General features: G+C 37.5%; 1 protein-coding gene across 3 annotated transcripts in view; it reads right to left on the bottom strand.

The window, feature by feature from the left end:
- GOLGB1 (golgin B1) overlaps positions 1-18,428 on the bottom strand; it is a 124,527-nt gene that overhangs the window by 24,006 nt on the left and 82,093 nt on the right. For all 3 annotated transcript variants that reach the window (XM_044252244.1, XM_044252245.1, XM_044252246.1), the window contains 3 exons: positions 16,668-16,741; positions 8,577-13,777; positions 5,829-7,743 (listed from right to left, as the gene is read on the bottom strand). In XM_044252244.1, coding sequence (XP_044108179.1) covers positions 5,829-7,743; positions 8,577-13,777; positions 16,668-16,741 — 7,190 coding nt within the window. The remainder of the gene's footprint in view (positions 1-5,828; positions 7,744-8,576; positions 13,778-16,667; positions 16,742-18,428) is intronic.

Raw genomic sequence — 18,428 nt, 5'->3', positions numbered from 1 at the left:
AACTTAGAAGAAATGGATAAATTCGTAGAAACATGTAACCTACCAAAACTGAAGCAGGAAGACATAGAAAATTTGAACACACTGATAACCAGCAAAGAAATTGAGTCGGTAATCAACAAACTCCCAAAAAACAAGACATCTTCACAAATGAATTCTACCAAACATCTGAAGAAAAGTTAGTCCTGTTCATCTCAAACTACTCCAAAACGTAGAAGTGGAAGGAAAGCTCCCAAAGTCATTGGTTAGCATTACCCTATTCCATAATCAGATAAAAACTCTGCTAAAAAATAGAGAGCTACAGTCAACAAGTCTTGATGAACATAAGATGCAAAAATCCTCAACAAAATATTGCCAAACTAAATCCAACAATACATTTAAAAAATCATTCACCACGATCCAGTAGGATTTACTCCTGGGATGCAGGGTGGTATAATTTTCACAAATGAATCAACATGATACACCACTTTAATAAAAGAAATTATAAGAACCATATGATCTTTTCAATAAATGAAGAAGTATTTGACAAAGTACAGCATCCATTCATGATAAAAGCCCTTAACAAAGTAGGTTTAGAGGGAATATACCTCAACATGATAAGGCCTTATATAAAAACCCACAGCTAACAACATACTCAGTGGGAAAAATTGAGAGCTTTTCCCCTGAGGTCAGGAACCATGCAAGAATTTTCTCTCTCACCACTTTTATTTAACATGGTACTGGAAGTCCTAGCCACAGCATCAGAGAAGAAAAAGAAAAGGCATCGAAACTGGTAAGAAAGAAAACTCAATATTTTGAAAACTGTAAAGACGCCACCAAGAACTGAAAAATGAATTCACTAAGTTCACAGGATACAAAAACCAATAGACAGAAATCTGTTGCATGTCTATATACTTAATGAACCAACGGAAAGAGATATTAATAAAACAATCCCATTTACAGCTACAACCAAAAATGGTAAAATCCTAAGAATAAAATTAACCAAAGAGGTGAAAAACCTGTACTCTGAAATCTATAAAATCTATAAAACACTGGTGACAGAAAAAAACAAAATGGAAAGGTACTACATGCTCATGGATTGGGAGAGCAAATATTATTAAAATGTCAATTTTATAATCAAATACAATCCCTATAAAAATGCCAATAACATTTTTTACAAAATAAAACAAAACAAAAAATCCTAAAATTTGTGTGCAACCACTAAAGACCCCAAACAGCCAAAGCAATCTTGAAAAAGAACAAAACTGGAGGTATCACTATCCCAGAGTTCAAGCTATACTACAAAGCTGTAATAATCAAAACAGTATGGCACTGACATAAAAACATATAGCTCACTGGAATAGAACAGAGAGCCCAGAAACAAACCCACGATTACAGGTCAATTAATATAAGACAAATGAGGCAAGAACATGCAGTGGGAAAAAAAAGTTTCTTCAACAAATAGGAAAGGAATGGGAAACTGGACAGCTACATGCAAAAGAATGAAACTGGACAACTTTTCTTACACCATACGCAAAAATAAGTCCTAAATGGACTTAAGACCTAATTGTGAGACCTGAAACCATAAAAATCCTAGAAGACAACACAGGCAGTAATTTCTTTGACACTGGCCCTGGCAATGTTTTTCTAGATATGTCTCCCAAGTCAAGGGAGACAAAGGCAAAAATAAACCATTGGGACTACATCAAAATAAAAAGCTTCTGAACCGCAAAAGAAACAATCAACAAAAAAAGACAACCTACTGAATGGGAGAACATATTTGTAACTGATATATCCACTAAAGGATTAGTATCTAAAATACACAAAAGGGGCGCCTGGGTGGCTCAGTGTGTTAAAGCCTCTACCTTCGGCTCAGGTAATGATCTCAGGGTCCTGGGATCGAGCCCCACATGAGGCTCTCTGCTCAGCAGGAAGCCTGCTTCCTCCTCTCTCTCTCTGCCTGCCTCTCTGCCTACTTGTCATCTCTGTCAAATAAATAAATAAAATCTTAATAAATAAATAAATAAATAAATACACAAAAAACTTACAAAACTCAACACCAAAAAAAAAAAAAAAACCAATTTAAAAATGGGCAGAAGACATGAACAGACCCTTTTTTCCAAAAAAGACATACAGATGGCCAACAGATACATGAAAAAATACCCAACATTAGTAATCACTGGAAAAACACAAATCAAAACCACAATGAGGTATCACCTCACACCTGTCAGATGGCTAAAATAAAAAACAAGAGAAACAACAAGTGTTGGCAAAGACATGGAGGAAAAGGAACACTTGTGCACTGTTGATGAGAATGCAACTAGATGCAACCGGTGCATCCACTGTGGAAAACAGTATGGAGGGTCCTCAAAAAATTAAAAATAGAGTTACCATGTGATCCAGTAATTCTACTACTGGGTATTAAACCCCAAAATACAAAAACACTAATTAGATATATGCATTCCTATGTTTATAGCAGCATTATTTACAATAGCTAAACTACCGAAGCAACCCAAGTGTCCATTGACAGATGAATGGATAAAGATGTGGAGCACATATACATAATGGAATATTACTGATCCATAAAAAAGAATGAAATCTCACTATTTGCAACAACTTGTATGGGTCTAGAGTGTGTGATACTAAGGGAAATAAGTCAGTCATAGAAAGACAAGTACCATATAATTTTCTTCATAGGTGGAACTTAAGAAACAAAACAAATGATCAAAGAAAAAAAGAGGCAAAAAACCAGACTCTTTATAGAGTACAAAGTGATGGTTACCAGAGGGGAGGTGACTGGGGAATGGGGTAAAAACAGGTGAAGGAGTTTGAGAGTACACTTACCTGATGAGCACTGAGTAATGTATAGAATTCCTGAATCACTATATTGTATACCTGAAACTGTCACACTGTACATTAATTATACTGGAATTTGAAAGCAAATTTTAAAAAAGAACAAAATGTATATAGATAAACGCGGTTCTGGAGATTTGCTTTCTACCCTTTAGATAGAAATTGCCTAAGTACCTATTTGATTATGGGAAAGTCCTAAGGAAGTTCAAACAGATACAAAAACTACAGAATGTTTTCAGAGTTGTTTGTGACACTGTAGTAGACTCCCCAGGGCTAATTCTCTGCACCTGGGACCCTAAGACTTGGAGAAACTTCCCCCTGAATAACTAAGTAAAGAAGAGAATCAAAGTAAGCTAAATCCTTTTCAGATCTCAATCATTTATGGGATGGTCCGGATGGAAAGGAAGTGTAGTGTAGGCAGAGGTGATAAACTGCTGGCCTAAGCTGCATGTTCAAACTGATAGTGGTTGACCTAAGAAAGCTCCCGTATTTACCATACATGTCGCTAGTAATTGAGAGACTATAAACTTCAATGCCCATGACACAGACTGAGAACAAGTTATGTGGAAAAGAGCTGATGGCCAGTTAACAATTTATTCCAAAAGTATGCAGAAGGGCCTCAGCAGACTGTAGTGGACCTCATATGTAGTATCACCAAGTCAGAGTGACAGGCCTTCATGTGATTTATAACCCTGCCTTGGCTTTCATTTACAGCAGATGTTAAGAGCCAATGTTTCCAGAATTCCCCTATATGACAGTTTTACAAAACGGAAAAAAAAAAAAAAATCCCACAGTGTTTTCAGTAACAACAACAATAGAGAATGGTCACCAATGGTTGATTATCTACCACATAATTAATTCCTCCTATGTTAAAATCATAGGAAACACAAACAAGTGTAAGATATGACACTTATACACACAGACATATAGACATATACACATCAGGACAATATGAGACAAATGAAAGTACTAGAGAAGTACAGAAGGTAACAGATATTTAAGAGGTCTGGAAATGTAACCAGAAAGTTTGAGCTCCAGGGCGATGTTTAATAGTGGGAAATATCTTCCCAAAAAAGGAAAATAGAGAGGACATTTTGGTTCAGAGGATGGTAATGTGGAAGTACTAGGTAGGATTACTGCATAATAAGTAGATCAGTTTGGCTGCAATGAAGGGTATGAGTAGGGCAGCAGTAACAAGGAAGGCTGGAAAGAAGGACCTAACCAAATTATAGGGTCTCAAATGCCAGACTAAAAGGTTTGAATCCCAAGCCTATTCTAGAGATAATACAACTTTTAAAGGTTTTTGAGCAGTACAGTAATAAGAAAGCAAAGCTTCAGATTTATTCAGCAATGGTATATAAAAATATACTGGAAAATGACAAATTGGAAGAAGCAGTACCACAACAGTTAAACGTACAGTGTTAAGAACTCATCCTAAATGATGATGGAAAGGAAAAGAGATTATTGAGGCCCATTATGAATAAACTGACAGACCTTGATGATAAATGAAATAAAATCATAGCCAGCTATGAGCCTTACAGAACAGAGGAACATTACTATGGGTTATAGAAATATGTAAGTAAAAATATGCTGACCTGGTTTGAAAATATCCAGCAGACAAAAATGTGGAATGGGGACTAAGAAATAGAAAAGGCTGAGAGATAGCAAGGGTTGAGAGATAAGTTTTGTCCCCAGTGTTTAGAACAGATAAGAAGAGTAAATCAACTGACTAAAGGAAACCTTGTCAATTCAAAATCTAACCTAATAGCTTTTAGGAAAAAGATTTTGACTTTGAAGATAATCGAACCCTAGATAGCTATAAAATACTACATCTTTGAAGTATATACTGTTCTGATGAAAATCTTTTACATTTGCATTCCAAAAGCAACAACAACAACAAAAAAGGGTTAGCTCCCAGGACAAAGTCAGCTGAACTGAAACTATTTTAAGACATAAATAAATACGTATACATTATACTGCTGTCAAAACCGCAGCTGAAAAGAGGGGTTTTACTCATATTACAAAAGTGAAAAAGGTATCTATAAATACTGGATATCAAATGTAATATGAATGAACACATTGCCTACAATGAAAAAGAAAATTAGAACAAGAATTTGTAGTTAGGAGCAATGATCTTTTTTATTGAGGCTGTTCTTAAAAACTAGAATTTTCATATTCTGGACATGGGTCACTTTTTAATGGAATATCCAGCCTTTTGAACCTCATTTTATTTCCTATTTGGCCTAAGTACATGGTCTTAAAAGAGTTAAGAACTGTCATGAAAGTGAAGAGAGTAACCTCACAAAGTAGAACTTGGCCTGGCTTATAGTAATTCCAGTTTTGCTTCTGAATCTTGATACCCCGGAGGTTCTTAGAAAAAAAGACCTGAACTAAGCTACTGGATCCTTCTAAAAGCAAAATTTTAGCATGAGAGATCCTCCTTATCTTTCTCTCAGATTGAAAAAAAGCTGGGTACTGAACTTCTTTTTTTTTTTTTTTGAACTTCTTTAAATTAACTCTTTATATATTTAACTTTTTTGTGACAAATTAGGGTTGAGTTATACATGAGATAAGCTGAGTCCTCTCTATAATTCTACCAGATGACCTAAGGCTAAACTCTTACTGTAAGAAGGCCCTGAATGACCCCTATACCTTAGTTCAATTAAACTGAGACACATTCTGGAAACATTGACAGGTGTGTACAAAATACATAAAACAACCTCCATGTCTTTTAGTCCTTTTATAACGTGGAGAGTTTTGTGCAAAGAAAATCTGTAATTATTTTTAAATGGTACTGGTAGAATTAAAGTAATTTAAATAATATTTGTGTGTCTCTCTAAGACCAAATAAAACCTGTAGGATGTATAATACTGTTCCAGAATGCCCAGATAATATATATATGCAAGAATGTGCTCATCTTTTCCTACAGAAGTGAAAAATTTTTAAAGAAAAGCTCAAAAACTCTCAAATGAAGATCAGAAAGAGAACCAGACACTCACTAGTCGGTCTCTGTCATTTTGGAGTGATGACATAGCTTTCTTTAAACTCTGGACTTCAGCCGGGTTGGTTGCAGGCTGGGCTGCAGACCTCTGCTTCCCCTCCTCTGCCTTGCGGAATTTCTCCAGTTCATTCAACAGGTGATCTCTTTCATTCTGCAGACTGGCCATAGCCTTGGAAAAGGACTGCACTTGGTTGTAAGAATCTTCTAGTTGTGAGGACAAGTGAAGCAGTTGCTCATCTTTGGACAGAAGCTGTTGGTTAAGTTTCTCGAGGTGAGGCAAGCTGTTATCCTCAGTGGAGTTCACAGAAAGGGCAACTTTCGAAACCGGAGCATCTCTTCTCCTGCTTAGGAGCCCCTGTTCTTCTCTCAGCTCTGTCAGCTCCTTCAGACTGGCATCGTATTTCCTTTTCAGTTCATCAAGCTCCTCATTGGCACGATCTCTGCTGTTTTGTAGGGAATTCATAGACCTTCCAAAAGACTGGATTTGTGCTGTGAGATCTTTATTTTCTTTGGTGACTGAGAGTAATTTCTGTTCCATCTCCACCAGATCTCTTGCCAGCTCTGCCACTCTCTCTTCTGCGGTTTCTGTTTCGTTTCGCATTATCCCTGCATCATGATGAAGATGTTTCAATTCTTTCTTCAGTTTATCTTCAATTTCACCCACCTTCTTGGCAGCCTCCTTCTGAACACGAACCAATTCCTCTTCCAGTTCTGTAATTCTCTTCTGAGAGGAGAAAACGATAGTACTTAACCTCTGTACTTCTTCTTCTTTTACTTTTAGTTGGGCCTGAAATATTCCTAAAGTTCCTTCTTCTTGCAAGGCTGTCAATTGTCTCTTTAGTTGGGATACAGACACATTTAAGCTCTCAATCTCTTTAGACAAACCTTGTTTCTCCTCCTCTAGAGCAAGAGAGGACCTTCGCAGATCCTCCTTTGCTTCCTCAGACTCCTTCAGCTTTTCTTCCAATTTGACACATTCACTTTTCAGCTCCTTATTCTGCTGAAGTTGAGCGTCAAGGAGCTGCTTTTGCTGGCAGTCCTTTCTTGATATCACTTGGTTCAGGTCTTCTCTATATTGGATTAGTTCTGCATCTAGTTTGGCATTCTCAGAATTGAGATCATCCATATGACTCCGCAAGCATCGAATTTCTTCTTTAAGCTTGTTATTCTCAGCAGCAGCGTCTTGGATGAGTTGATCTTTTTCCAAGATGACAGAGAGATGTCGCTCTTCCAGCTGCTGGTAGTCACCTACGATGCGGTCTCTGTCATCCTGGAGAGAAGACATGGATTTAACAAAGGAATTCAACTGAGCCTTCTGCTGCAAGTTTTCCTTTTTGATGGCTTTCAGTGCCTCCATAAGCTGGTTGGTTTTGTCAACAGCCTTTTTGTTCTCCTCTTCTAGGACAACATTCTCCTCTTCCTCCTGCAACAACAGGTTTTCCAATTCTTTAATTTCTTTATTATGTTGCTGATGTAGTTCAGCAACAGCTACTTGGACTGCCTGTTCCTTGGCAGAAAGCAAGCTTACAATCTTCTGCTCTTTCATGTTTATTTCTTCATGCAGCCTGCTGGTCAGTTCTCTGGAGGCCTGAAGATCCGTCTCTAGCTGTTCATAACTGAACTTACAATTCTGGATATCAGCCTCTTGCCGCTTTATGATTCCTTCTAAGTTTTCTTTGTTTTCCTTACATTTTTCTAAAGAGTTATTTAAATCAGCTGACTGGTCTCTGAGAATCTTAAGTTCTGATTCCAACTTAACTAATTCATTCTGAGAACTGTGGTATAGTTGTTGAGTCTCTTCTAGCTGGGACAAAAGTTCTTTGTTTTCCCCCTGCAGAGTCTCACAGACCTTCTGTTGAAGCTGAACCTCTGTCTGGGCCTTGGACTCCCAAATCTGCTTGTCATGTTCAAGCCTGGAAAAAAAGAGAGAAGGTCATTAATCACAGATTTCAAGGGAACACTATTTGATGCCTAAGGGACATATACAACATTACTCAGATTTAAAGATGAAGCAGTATTCGTAATTAAAGGTGCTCATCCTTTCAACGAAGAGGTATTAGTTCTACTGGATGTTCTGCATTAAAGATATATTGCACCTAAGGTTATTTAAGTCATAGAACTCCAAAGCCATGTTGCTTATTTTAGTGACATGACTTTGCACACCTTAGAAAGCAGTACTTTCTATTATTTTGCTTTACTTTGCTCCAGAAAAGCTCAGGTCTAGCTCCTTAAAGGAATAATCTTGGTATGACAATGAGGAAACCTGTCTCAAAGCAGAAAAATCCTAAGAAAAGTGGAGGAGTTCCCAGTATGGGGGTCACCATCAGCTCCTGAATTTGAAAAAATGATATAAAATTGAAGTTAGAGGCCAATAACTCTCATGCAGTATGAATTGATGTTGAATATGAGAAAGAGAAAAGAGGACATTATTTATAAGGCTATAACAATCATTTGGCAGTACCGCAGTAAAAATCTAGACAAAGTAGTGGAAATGAAAATGAAAAGAAAGGGAGAAATAAAAGAGCTCTCCCAATAGAAAGATGGGAAGAGAAGCAGACATAGATTTTCCACCTTAATATTAGCCAAAAAAAGAGAGAGTCAGAAGTGAGACAGAATATAGGAAAAATTTCTAGTGAAATTTAAACCAAAATTAGTCCCATAATATTAAAAGGCATAAAAATAGTTTAAATAGAGGCCTTCTTTACCTTCAGTCACATTTAGAAGAGCAAAAAAGTTACACATTTACCTGGAAATATTTATCTTCAATTCCTCCATGTGGATGGACATCTGCCTAAGTTGATCCTTTAGAACACTGCAGTTCTCCTCTTTGAGTCTAATTTCTTCTTCTTTGGTTTGAATAGCATCACTGAATTTCCTCTCCCATTTCTTGGCTTCATCTATCACCCTGTCTCGATCATCCTGAAGGGAAGACATGCTCTTTGTGAAAGCTGCAAGCTGGGCCACGGTACTGTCCAAGTTTTCCTGAAGTTGCTTAACTTCCTTGTCTTTCTTGTTCAAAGTAATCTGAATCTCTCCAAATGTCTCTTCCAAGTGGACTTTTTCTCTACGCAAAGCATCCAGTTTCTCTTGCATGTTCTTCTTCTCTTTCAGGTGTTTCTCTTCTACCTGCTCCAGTCTTCGCTCCAGATCTTCATCCTTTTGTTTCATTTGGCTTTTAACTGATTCTTTGTTTGACTGAAGTTCCTTTTTCAACTTGAGATTGTCTGCTAGGACCCTTGCTGCTTCACTCTGAGTATCATCTAGCAGAACTTTGAAGCTAGCCAATTCTGCTTCTGCCTTCTTGCGGTGTTCGGTGGCCTGAGCCAGATTTTCTTTGGTTATTTCCAAATCTTTTTGAGACTCGGTCTGAACAAATTCTAAGGCCTTAACAGTTCTCTCCAGAGCACTGATTTTCTCTTGATACCTGATGCAGTCCTTCTGCAGCTGCTTTACTTCCTGCTGTTTTTCTTTTAAGAGTTCCTGTAGTTCCTTTGCATGGCTTTTATTGCCAGGTCCCTTCTGAGCACCTTGTATTTTCTCCAAATATTCCTTTCGTATTTCTGATTCCACCTTAGTTTTCTCTTTGACTAACTGCTGCTTTTCTTCTTCCAATTCACTCACACACTTTTTAAGGTTCTGCATTTCAGATTCTAGTAGCTCATTTTTTATTTGGGCGTCTGTAACATCCTGATAGTAATTCCCAATGCTTCCATTAAGTTCTGCTAACTGATTCATAAGCCTTTCTTCCAAATCATCTTTCTCTTCTTCTGCTGTCTCCTTTAGCTTGGTAACTCTGGCAAGTTCTTCTTGTATTTGCTGATTTGATAGGTTTACTTTGGTTACTTCTTCCTGAAGCATTTTTAGTTCGCCGTCCTTCGCTGATATTTGACTCAGTAAAGTACTTCTCTCATTTTCTAAAGTCTGGCTAAATTCCCTTTCTTTCTGCTTCTCTTCCTCTAACTCAGCAATTCTTTCTTTGAGCTGATCAATCTGCTGAAGATAGTTATTAATTTCATCACGTGAGCTGACATTCTCACCTTCATCAGGCTTCTTGGCACTGTTCTCTGACAAAATGGATTCTGAATCTTCCGGCCCAGTGTTCATGTCCCGAGAATCTTGCTCATTAGACTCACCTGGGACAGACTGTGTTGCCCCTTCAGTGATATTCCTTTGGTTATCCTGTTTCTCAGTGGCCTTTAGGCTACCTTTTATGGACACAACACTTTCTACTTGATGCTTTAAATCTTGAACCTCTTCACTTAGAGAGTCCTTCTCAGTCATTAAAGCCTCAAACTCTTTAGAAAGGGTTTTATACTCTGTTTTGACCCTTTCTAGTTCCTCTTTCAAGTTGGAATTGGAAGAAAGAAGTGCCTCCATAACATCATTAGATGCACCTCCTCCAGACTGTACCTCTGCTCTAAGCCGGTCATTCTCTTCTTCCAGTTCTAGGATTTTCTGCTGTTTAGATTTGGCAAACTTTCTCATCTTTTCCTTCATTTCCTCCATTTCCTGTTCAGTTTCCTGCAACTGCTTTTCTGCTTCTTTCTTGTTTGCTTCTGTGCTTCTTAACTTTCCATAAAGTTCTTGTTTCTCCTGCCTCACAGTTTCCACGACATGCTGAATCCTTTCTGCCTCATTACTGACATTCTCATAAGACTGCAGAAGAACTTCATACTCTTTTTGTAACTCTTTGTGTTTCTCTTGCCACTCAGTGCTTTCTGCAATCTTAGAACATTTCAAAGATTCAATTTCCTTCACTAACTTTTCCTTATCTTCAGTAAGATCCTCCAGAGCTAATTTCAAACTTTCACAAGAGCCATTGAGACTTTGATTTTCCATTAAAGATCTGTCCATTTCTGTAATGAGCTTGTCTCTTTCTTCCTGAAGAGCAGCTAACTTTCCTAAGAACATATCTTTTTCTTTATTTTGAGTAGAAACTTGGCTTTCCATGTCTGCCAGAGACTTAGTGAGATGTTCAATGGTATCTCTTGCCAAAGACAACTCCTCTTGGAGACCTTTGTTTTCTTTTAGTGCTTCTTTTCGGGAAATAAGGGCAGCTTGTAGTTTCCTCTGTATTTGTTGCTTTGCTTTACTTTCTTCTCCAGTCTCTTCTGGTTTTTGCTTCATTTCACAAAGTTCCACCTGTAACTGCTTTATCCTCTCATCATGTTCTTTGGCTTGTATTTCCAGCTGGGTGCGCAGAGCCTTGATTAAATCCTCTTGTTCCATTATCTCTGTCTGTACTTTTGTAAGCACCTCCTCTTTCTCATTAAGCTGTCCAGAAAGGTTTCTAACTTCTTCTTCCTTTTTGACTATGAGTTTTTGCAGTTCATCTAGTTCAGGCTGCAATTCTCTTAGATGTTCTAATCCAGCAATTTCTAGCTGACTGCTTTCCAATTTCTGCCTCAGGCTTTCTGCATAGGCTTCAGCTTCAAGGGACACTGTCCTCAGACTTTGGATTTCCAAACTTTGTTTATTTATCTGCTCTTGTAACTGAAATACCTCTTCTGATTTTTTAGTAAGCTCATTTGTTGCAGAACTAACCTTCAATTCCAACTCCTCTTTCTCCACCTCTATTTCTTTCAGCTGGGTCTTAATCTGGGCAACATAATTACTGCTCTGCAGAGCATCTCCATCTCTTGGATGAGAAAGAAAGTCAGACTCTGAAACAAGTTGAGGAGGTTGCTGCTCTGTGGTTTTGAATAAAGGCTCTTTTAAACTTGGAATGGGAGAGCCTGGATCCTGCTTGTCAATACCCAGGAGTCTTCTGTCTATATTTCTTTCTCCAGACTCCTTTACTTGAATCTGGAGTTGTCTCAGCTGGTCTCCAATGTTCTCATTTTCCTTGCTCTGCTCATCGAACTGTTCTTGTAAGCGATTATACTCATCCTTCTGGTGCTTCAGCTCCTCCCTAAGATGTCTTTCTTTCTCCTGTGCCTTTTGTAGAATAGCCTTTCGAGAGGTTAACACTTCCTGTAGCTTCTTTTGAAGTTGTTCCTTTTCTTTTTCTAAGTCCAGTATCTTTTCTTCCAGTTCTGGTTTCCAGTGCTCTCCACTACCTGCACCAGGTGGACTGATCGCCACTGTTTCTTTTACAGGCGCTGCTGAGTCTCCATCACCTACATCCTTGTTACCTGTGGTTAATTTTTGGATAACTGCTTGGTTTTCAATGATTTCTGCTTGCAGCGAATCTATTTGGTTTGTCTTCTCTTGCAAGTTTTGATTCATCTGTTTGATCACAGCCTGTAACTGTTCTTCAGCTGCTACCTTTTCTTCTAAATCCTTCCTTATAAGCTCTAATTCCACCTCTTTCTCAGATATTGTTTGCTTTAAAGAAATTTCTACTTCATGGCACTTAGCAGTCACACATTTTTCTGAGTCTTTTTTGCTTTCTTTATCTTCCTTCCTTTCCCTCTTCTCACGCTCACTGAGTGGGATCTCATTCATAGATTCATCTTTCACTTTGGCCAATTCCTCTTCTAATCTACTGACTTTCTGTAGAAGCTCCTTTCTGTTAATAAGAGCTGCCTGGAGCTTTCTCTTTCTCTGTTCACTTTCTTTCTTCACAAGGTCTAATTCATGCTGAAGCTCTTCTTTACTTAGGAGCCCTACTGGGCTCAGCTCATCATAATTCTGTTTAAGGCCAGAAAGAACTTCTTTATCTTCTTCCACCTGCTCTTTTTTTGCCTCTTCAGCTCTCGATAATAAGTTCAGCTGTTCCTTAAGAGTCTTAATTTCAATCCCAAGAGAAAACTTCTCTTCATTAAGCTGGACCATTTTCTCAGTCATACTAAAGCTAATTTCTGTCACTTGCTGATCCTTCTCCAGGATGGTTTGTTGCAGGGTTTCCACATCTCTTTTTTTCTCCGATAAGAGTTGATCCATTTTTGCTATTTCAAGTTCCTTCTGTGAAAGAGCCTGGGAAAGTTCTTCCATCTTATTTGAGATATCTTTCACACGTTCTACTCCTTCAAGCACTTCATTTTCCTTCTTCTGCAGCTGGCTTTGCAGGCTTTTCACCAGTGTATTCTGCTCAGAAAACTGAAGCTGTATGTCATCCAGTTCATTCTGTAAAACTTCAATCTTCACATCTTTAGATTTAGCTTCTACGCTTAGACTGTGGATCTGTTCAGTAAGCAAATTGTGATGATTCGTCTGACTTTCATAGTCAAGTCTTCTTTGCCTTTCTGCTTCTGCAAGGTTCACTTCCAGTTGTTGTACCTGAGCCCTCAGTTCTGTTACCACACTAAGTTCCTTCACTTGAGAAAGAAGCTGGTCTCTTTCTTCAGACAAAGCAGTGAATGCACTGTTGGTGTTTTCAGCTTTTTTCCTAAACTCTTCAATCAACTGGGTGAGGTTGCTGATTTCCTTAGCTTTCTCATCTAAATTTTCTTCATAGATTTCTTCTGCTTTATGGAAGTTTATCTCAAGCTCCGAAATCTGCCTTTTTAGCCTTTCCAATTCATCCTGGTGACACTGACAAATTCCTTGTACAGCAGAAGGGGGTTTATCAACCTCATCCTGCCTGGTTGATTTTAATTCCATCCCTGTGTCGTTCAAAGATATTTCCTCAGATGTTCTGTTTTGATATTTATTACTCATCTGCTCTTCTTTTTCAACTGTTGGAAGACTGCTTTCTTCACATGGCATTGGGGGAAAATGTTGTCCTGTATCTTCAGGCAGTATTTTCATGCTAACTGTGGGTATTCCTTCACTCTCTGTCTGCTTCATTTCTTTCTGGTCAGGGACCTCAGGGGCCCCCTCAGCTTTTTTTCCCTGGAGCTGCAACTTAAGAAATGCAATCTCTTCTTGAGCTTCTTTCATTTCCAACAATAAAACTGACAATTCTTTATGTTTCTGAGAAAATGTGTTGTCTAGGACATCCTGTCCACTCTCCTGGGCAGAAGGGCTGCTCCTATGGAGCCTGGTAATATCAACCATGTTGATCTATTTTTAAAAAAAGAAAGGAAAAGCCTCAATCAGATAGATGTCTTACAAGAAAAAGTCTACTAAAAACTCATATTTCATGCATTTTTTCAAATCTACAACCTACTAGTCTAAACTTCCTACCATAAAACTGCTAAATCCTTTTAAAATCAGTTTTTCTTTCCCAAATTGGACCTCTGAGAGTACCCTGTCAATCTTATACTGAGGCCAAGCCACAGTCATCAGACCTTATGGTAATTGGGAACTCCTTTTCCAGATATCCCTTACTTGAGAAACTATTTTCTTTGTATTAAAACTCCTACGTGTTTCTTTTAAGAACCACTTAAAAATAAAAGGGAGGCAGGAAATGCATTAAATATTGTTTCATCGCAAACCAAGATGGAAGTTATCATTCTTTTTCCTAAGCTATCTACTGAAATGGAAACTATTAAATAAGATAGCTATTACCAGATAAGTAGATTATCAAACAAGTAGGTTAAGATAAATTACCACTATCAAATAATCAAAAAGGAGTTCTGTAGAGGGTTGGGTATGAAATTACAGACTTGTTTGACAAAATACTATTATTATTACAAAGATAACTGTGTTAGATTGCTCAACCCATATACATTATTTCTATAACTGTCTTCCGGGGAAAGAGAATCAGTTAATCTCCTGGTAAATTTCTTTAGAATTTTACTAAATGAATTTGGGTTCAGTGTACACAATAAAATCTCCATCTTTGCCAATAGCACCATTTTTTTTTCCCAGAAAAAAATTTCAATTTGATATGAGAAAAAAAAAAAAAAAAAACAGCAACCCATAGGATTGTCAAATAATGTAGTGGCCAAGAGTACATTTTCTGCAGCCCAACTGCCTGAATTCACATCTTAGCTCCGCCATCTATTAGCAAAAGCTGGCACACATAAAATATTCAAGGAGTATTTGCTACTATGTTGATAACATTCTCAGCCACTGAACAAAAAACATTCATCATTTTTAAAATTATTTAAGAAAGATTATCATTTTTCATGATCATTATTCTTAATCATTTAAAATTCTTTGCTCTCTGCATTATCTATACTCAAATTTCTGAAGACTAAAACTAAACACACTATTTAAACACATAGAAAAAATTCCTTTATAATTTCTTCAAGTCACATTCCAATTTTATCCATTCCTATATACATTAAAGACCTGATACAGTCAAGGTATCACTCCTGCCAGAAGACTTCAATATAACTCCTTTTTTGTTCTCTCTCTCACCTTAAGTATCCTTATTTCCTCTTTTTGTCATGCCACTTCACTCACTCTCCTCCTTCCCTTGGTCACACCCTCTGCTGCTCCCTAAGATATCTATAAAATTCAATCAACTTTTTGGCTCAAGTGAAAAAAAAAAAAACCAATGTTATCCACAATGAGAGAACAGAGAACCAAAGAACTTTCCCAAAACCAAAAGTAGCTTTTCCCAGCTACTGCCATTACTTTTTCGGCTAATACTTGTCCCCTTTCAGCTGAGCTTACACATTCTATGAATATTTTCTACTCACTTTCTCTTACCCCAAAGGATCATCCTAGGCACAAACACAATTTCTGTGTGTGTGTTCCCCCCCCTTTTCTTTTTCATTGTTCTCTATTTGTTCTCCCTTCTGGTATTCTCTTTTTCTTAAGAGATTACCATCTTTCTTATCTGTTCCTCTTTTTTTGATCTAAGTTATCTTGCTTTCACTAGATACTACTGCTAAGCATCTTAAAAAATTAAGCACCTGCTTGCACAAACAAGATTCATTTTCCTCTGCCAGTATCCATATAATGCTACAACTTTCAAAATTTAGTTTCCTTTTGCCAAGTAGCCCCATCAAAAGATACTGAATATAAGTGTAGTGGTTAATTTTACTGTCAAGTTGGCTAGGGCATACTAAATACTTGGTCAAACATTATTCCTGATGCTTCTGTGAAGATATTTTTTTTAGGTGAGATTAATATTTAAATCAGTGGAGTTTGAGTAGATTACCCCTCCATAATACAATTAGACCTCATCCAATCAGCTGAAGGCTTTAACAACAACAACAAAAAAAAAGACAGAGCACTTCCAGAGGGAATTCTGTCATCAGACTGCCTTCAGACTTGAAACTATCACTCTTCCCTAGGTCCCCAGCCTATTGGCTCACCTACCCTATAGATTTTGGATTTGCCAGCTTCCACAACTATATGAAACAATTCCCTTAAAATAAATCTTTCTCTACATGTATACATACTCCCTATTCTGTCTCTCTGAAGAACTCTAATAATTAAGCAGATGCTATTTATTTATTTATTTATTTATTTTGCAGATACTTCTGTTAAAAAGTTACATTATTCCTCAAGGCCATTTATGACTCTATTATGGACTTCCTGATTGGAAGAATAAAGCTAATTAAACACAATACAGCTAACAATAATCTTAAGTCAACAGAATATTAAAGAGCCACATATTTCTTATAGTAATTTTCAGGCTATTAAAAGCACCAATCTTCAAAAATTCCCTTTTTAATATAACCCGAAATGAACGTATGCCAATTTAGTGGAGGAGAACTAGAGATTTTATCTAATCTCACTGAGAAACTTTTCTGAGATGGGAAAGAATTTGAGATAAATAATAACCCAATTTGAGAAATGGATTAGAAAATTCCAAATAAATGGCTACTGTGCTTGTTACTTTGCTTCAGGACAAATTTTAAAAATCCAAATATTCACAAATAAATGAGACTAAATGGGAAATAATAACCATTATGACTTTTTAAAATAGATCTCACTTTCTAGGTATTGTAATGCTTGGTCAACATTAGAAAACTGCAGAAATGCTTACATTTGAAGCTAACTCCTCTTGATCTAGTTCACATTCTGGTTATTTTAAGAACATATCACTTACCTCACTGACTTCTCTATCTGCCTCTCCACTTCTATTCTGAGCCTCCAAGAAAGTAATCTGAGAAGATAGTTTTTCTGAAAGTCACAAAATAAATATCCTTAGATGATTTATGTAGAGTGTTTGAGAAAACAGAGGCACGATTGTGTGTGAGGTTATTTGAGATACATGAAATAATCAAGAGGAAAGAAATAGAATATTTTGTGAAGATAAAAGATTGATGTGGCAAAGAAGTGGCAAGAGAAGATGAGATATAAGACAGAATAGTGAAAATAACATAGAATGGTTACTTAGTCTGAGTGAGATATAGAAATAGTGAAGGGCTTTAAAGGAGAAGGATGCCAGAGCATGTAAGTAGGAGCTATTTCTGTGGCATAATCTGGGCCTTGTAGGGGAATAAATTTGCCTTGGTTTATCCATAATCCTACTCTTTTCATAATATGCATCTTACATTAGTGGTGTGTGGGTGGCTCAGTTGGTTAACCAGCCAAGTCTCGATTTCAGCTCAGATCATGATGTCAGGGTTCTAGGATTGAGCCCTCATTGGGCTCTGCGCTAAGTGGGGAGTCTGCTTGAGGATCTCTCTCCATCTTCTTTTTCCCTCCCCCTGCTCACACACACTCTTTCCCTCTCTCTAAACTAAATAAATCTTAAAAATATTTATATACACATTTTACATTAATATAGTACTTAAATGTCTTCAATGTTCTTTCACATACATTCATAAAGACAGCAAATTTTAGCACTAGAACAGAGCTATCCAATCTCCTCAGTGACCATCTAAGGAAACAAAGAATGACATGACCTACAGCTAGTTCAGAGAGAGCTAGGCTCATAATCCGGTCTTCCAAGTTCTACCCAATGTTCTATTTTCATGCACATGCACACACATACACACACATAAAGGGGAAGTAGTACCTTGGAGGATAGAAAACTTACTGATAATATGCCCCCAAGAAGTTTATACTCTTTCAGAGAAGCTAAGACAGATATATTAAAGGGAAAAAAGCATATTTTGTATACTACATCTAGTTGTCTTAACATGACTTACATGGGCTCTCAGGAGTTGACCCCACCTATTCTACAACCTCTTCTGCACTGCCCCTTTTTTGTTCACTCTACTCCCAAAATACTGGTCTTTTTTTTTTTTTAATTTTTATTTTTAAAGATTTTTATTTATTTATTGGACAGAGAGAGAGATCACAAGTAGGCAGAGAGGCAGGCAGAGAGAGAGGAGGAAGCAGGCTCCTCGCTGAGCAGAGGGCCCAATGTGGGGCTCGATCCTAGCACCCTGGGATCATGACCTGAGCCGACGGCAGCAGCTTAACCCACTGAGCCACCCAGGCGCCCCCCAAAATACTGGTCTTATTTCTGTCTGCAAACACATCAAGTTTATTCAGACCTCATGGTATCTGCCCTTTTTTCCCTCTGCTTGGAATGCTCTTTGCTTAGCCTGTTCGCATGGCTATTCCCTTTTCATCACAGGTTTCAAGTTAACAGAGAGGCCTACCTTGACGACTCTAAATCTTCTTTCCTCTTCCCCCAGGTATACCTGCACCTATCTATTTTATTTATATCCTAATACTTATCACTCTCTGAAATGTTCTTATTAATATACCTGTTTACGGCCTATCTTCCCCTCTATTATGTTCAGGGCAGTGTCCGTGGCAGATTACTGTGCATAGAATAGATACCATGGAAATCTGCTAAATGAATGAATGACAATTCATGAAACAAATGAATTCAAGACAGTATATAATGTGT

This window comes from Neovison vison, chromosome 6 (genome assembly GCF_020171115.1).
Source record: "Neovison vison isolate M4711 chromosome 6, ASM_NN_V1, whole genome shotgun sequence".
Taxonomy (NCBI): domain Eukaryota; kingdom Metazoa; phylum Chordata; class Mammalia; order Carnivora; family Mustelidae; genus Neogale; species Neogale vison.
The sequence above is the reverse complement of the archived record's forward strand: the minus strand, read 5'-3'. Positions and strand labels throughout refer to the sequence as shown.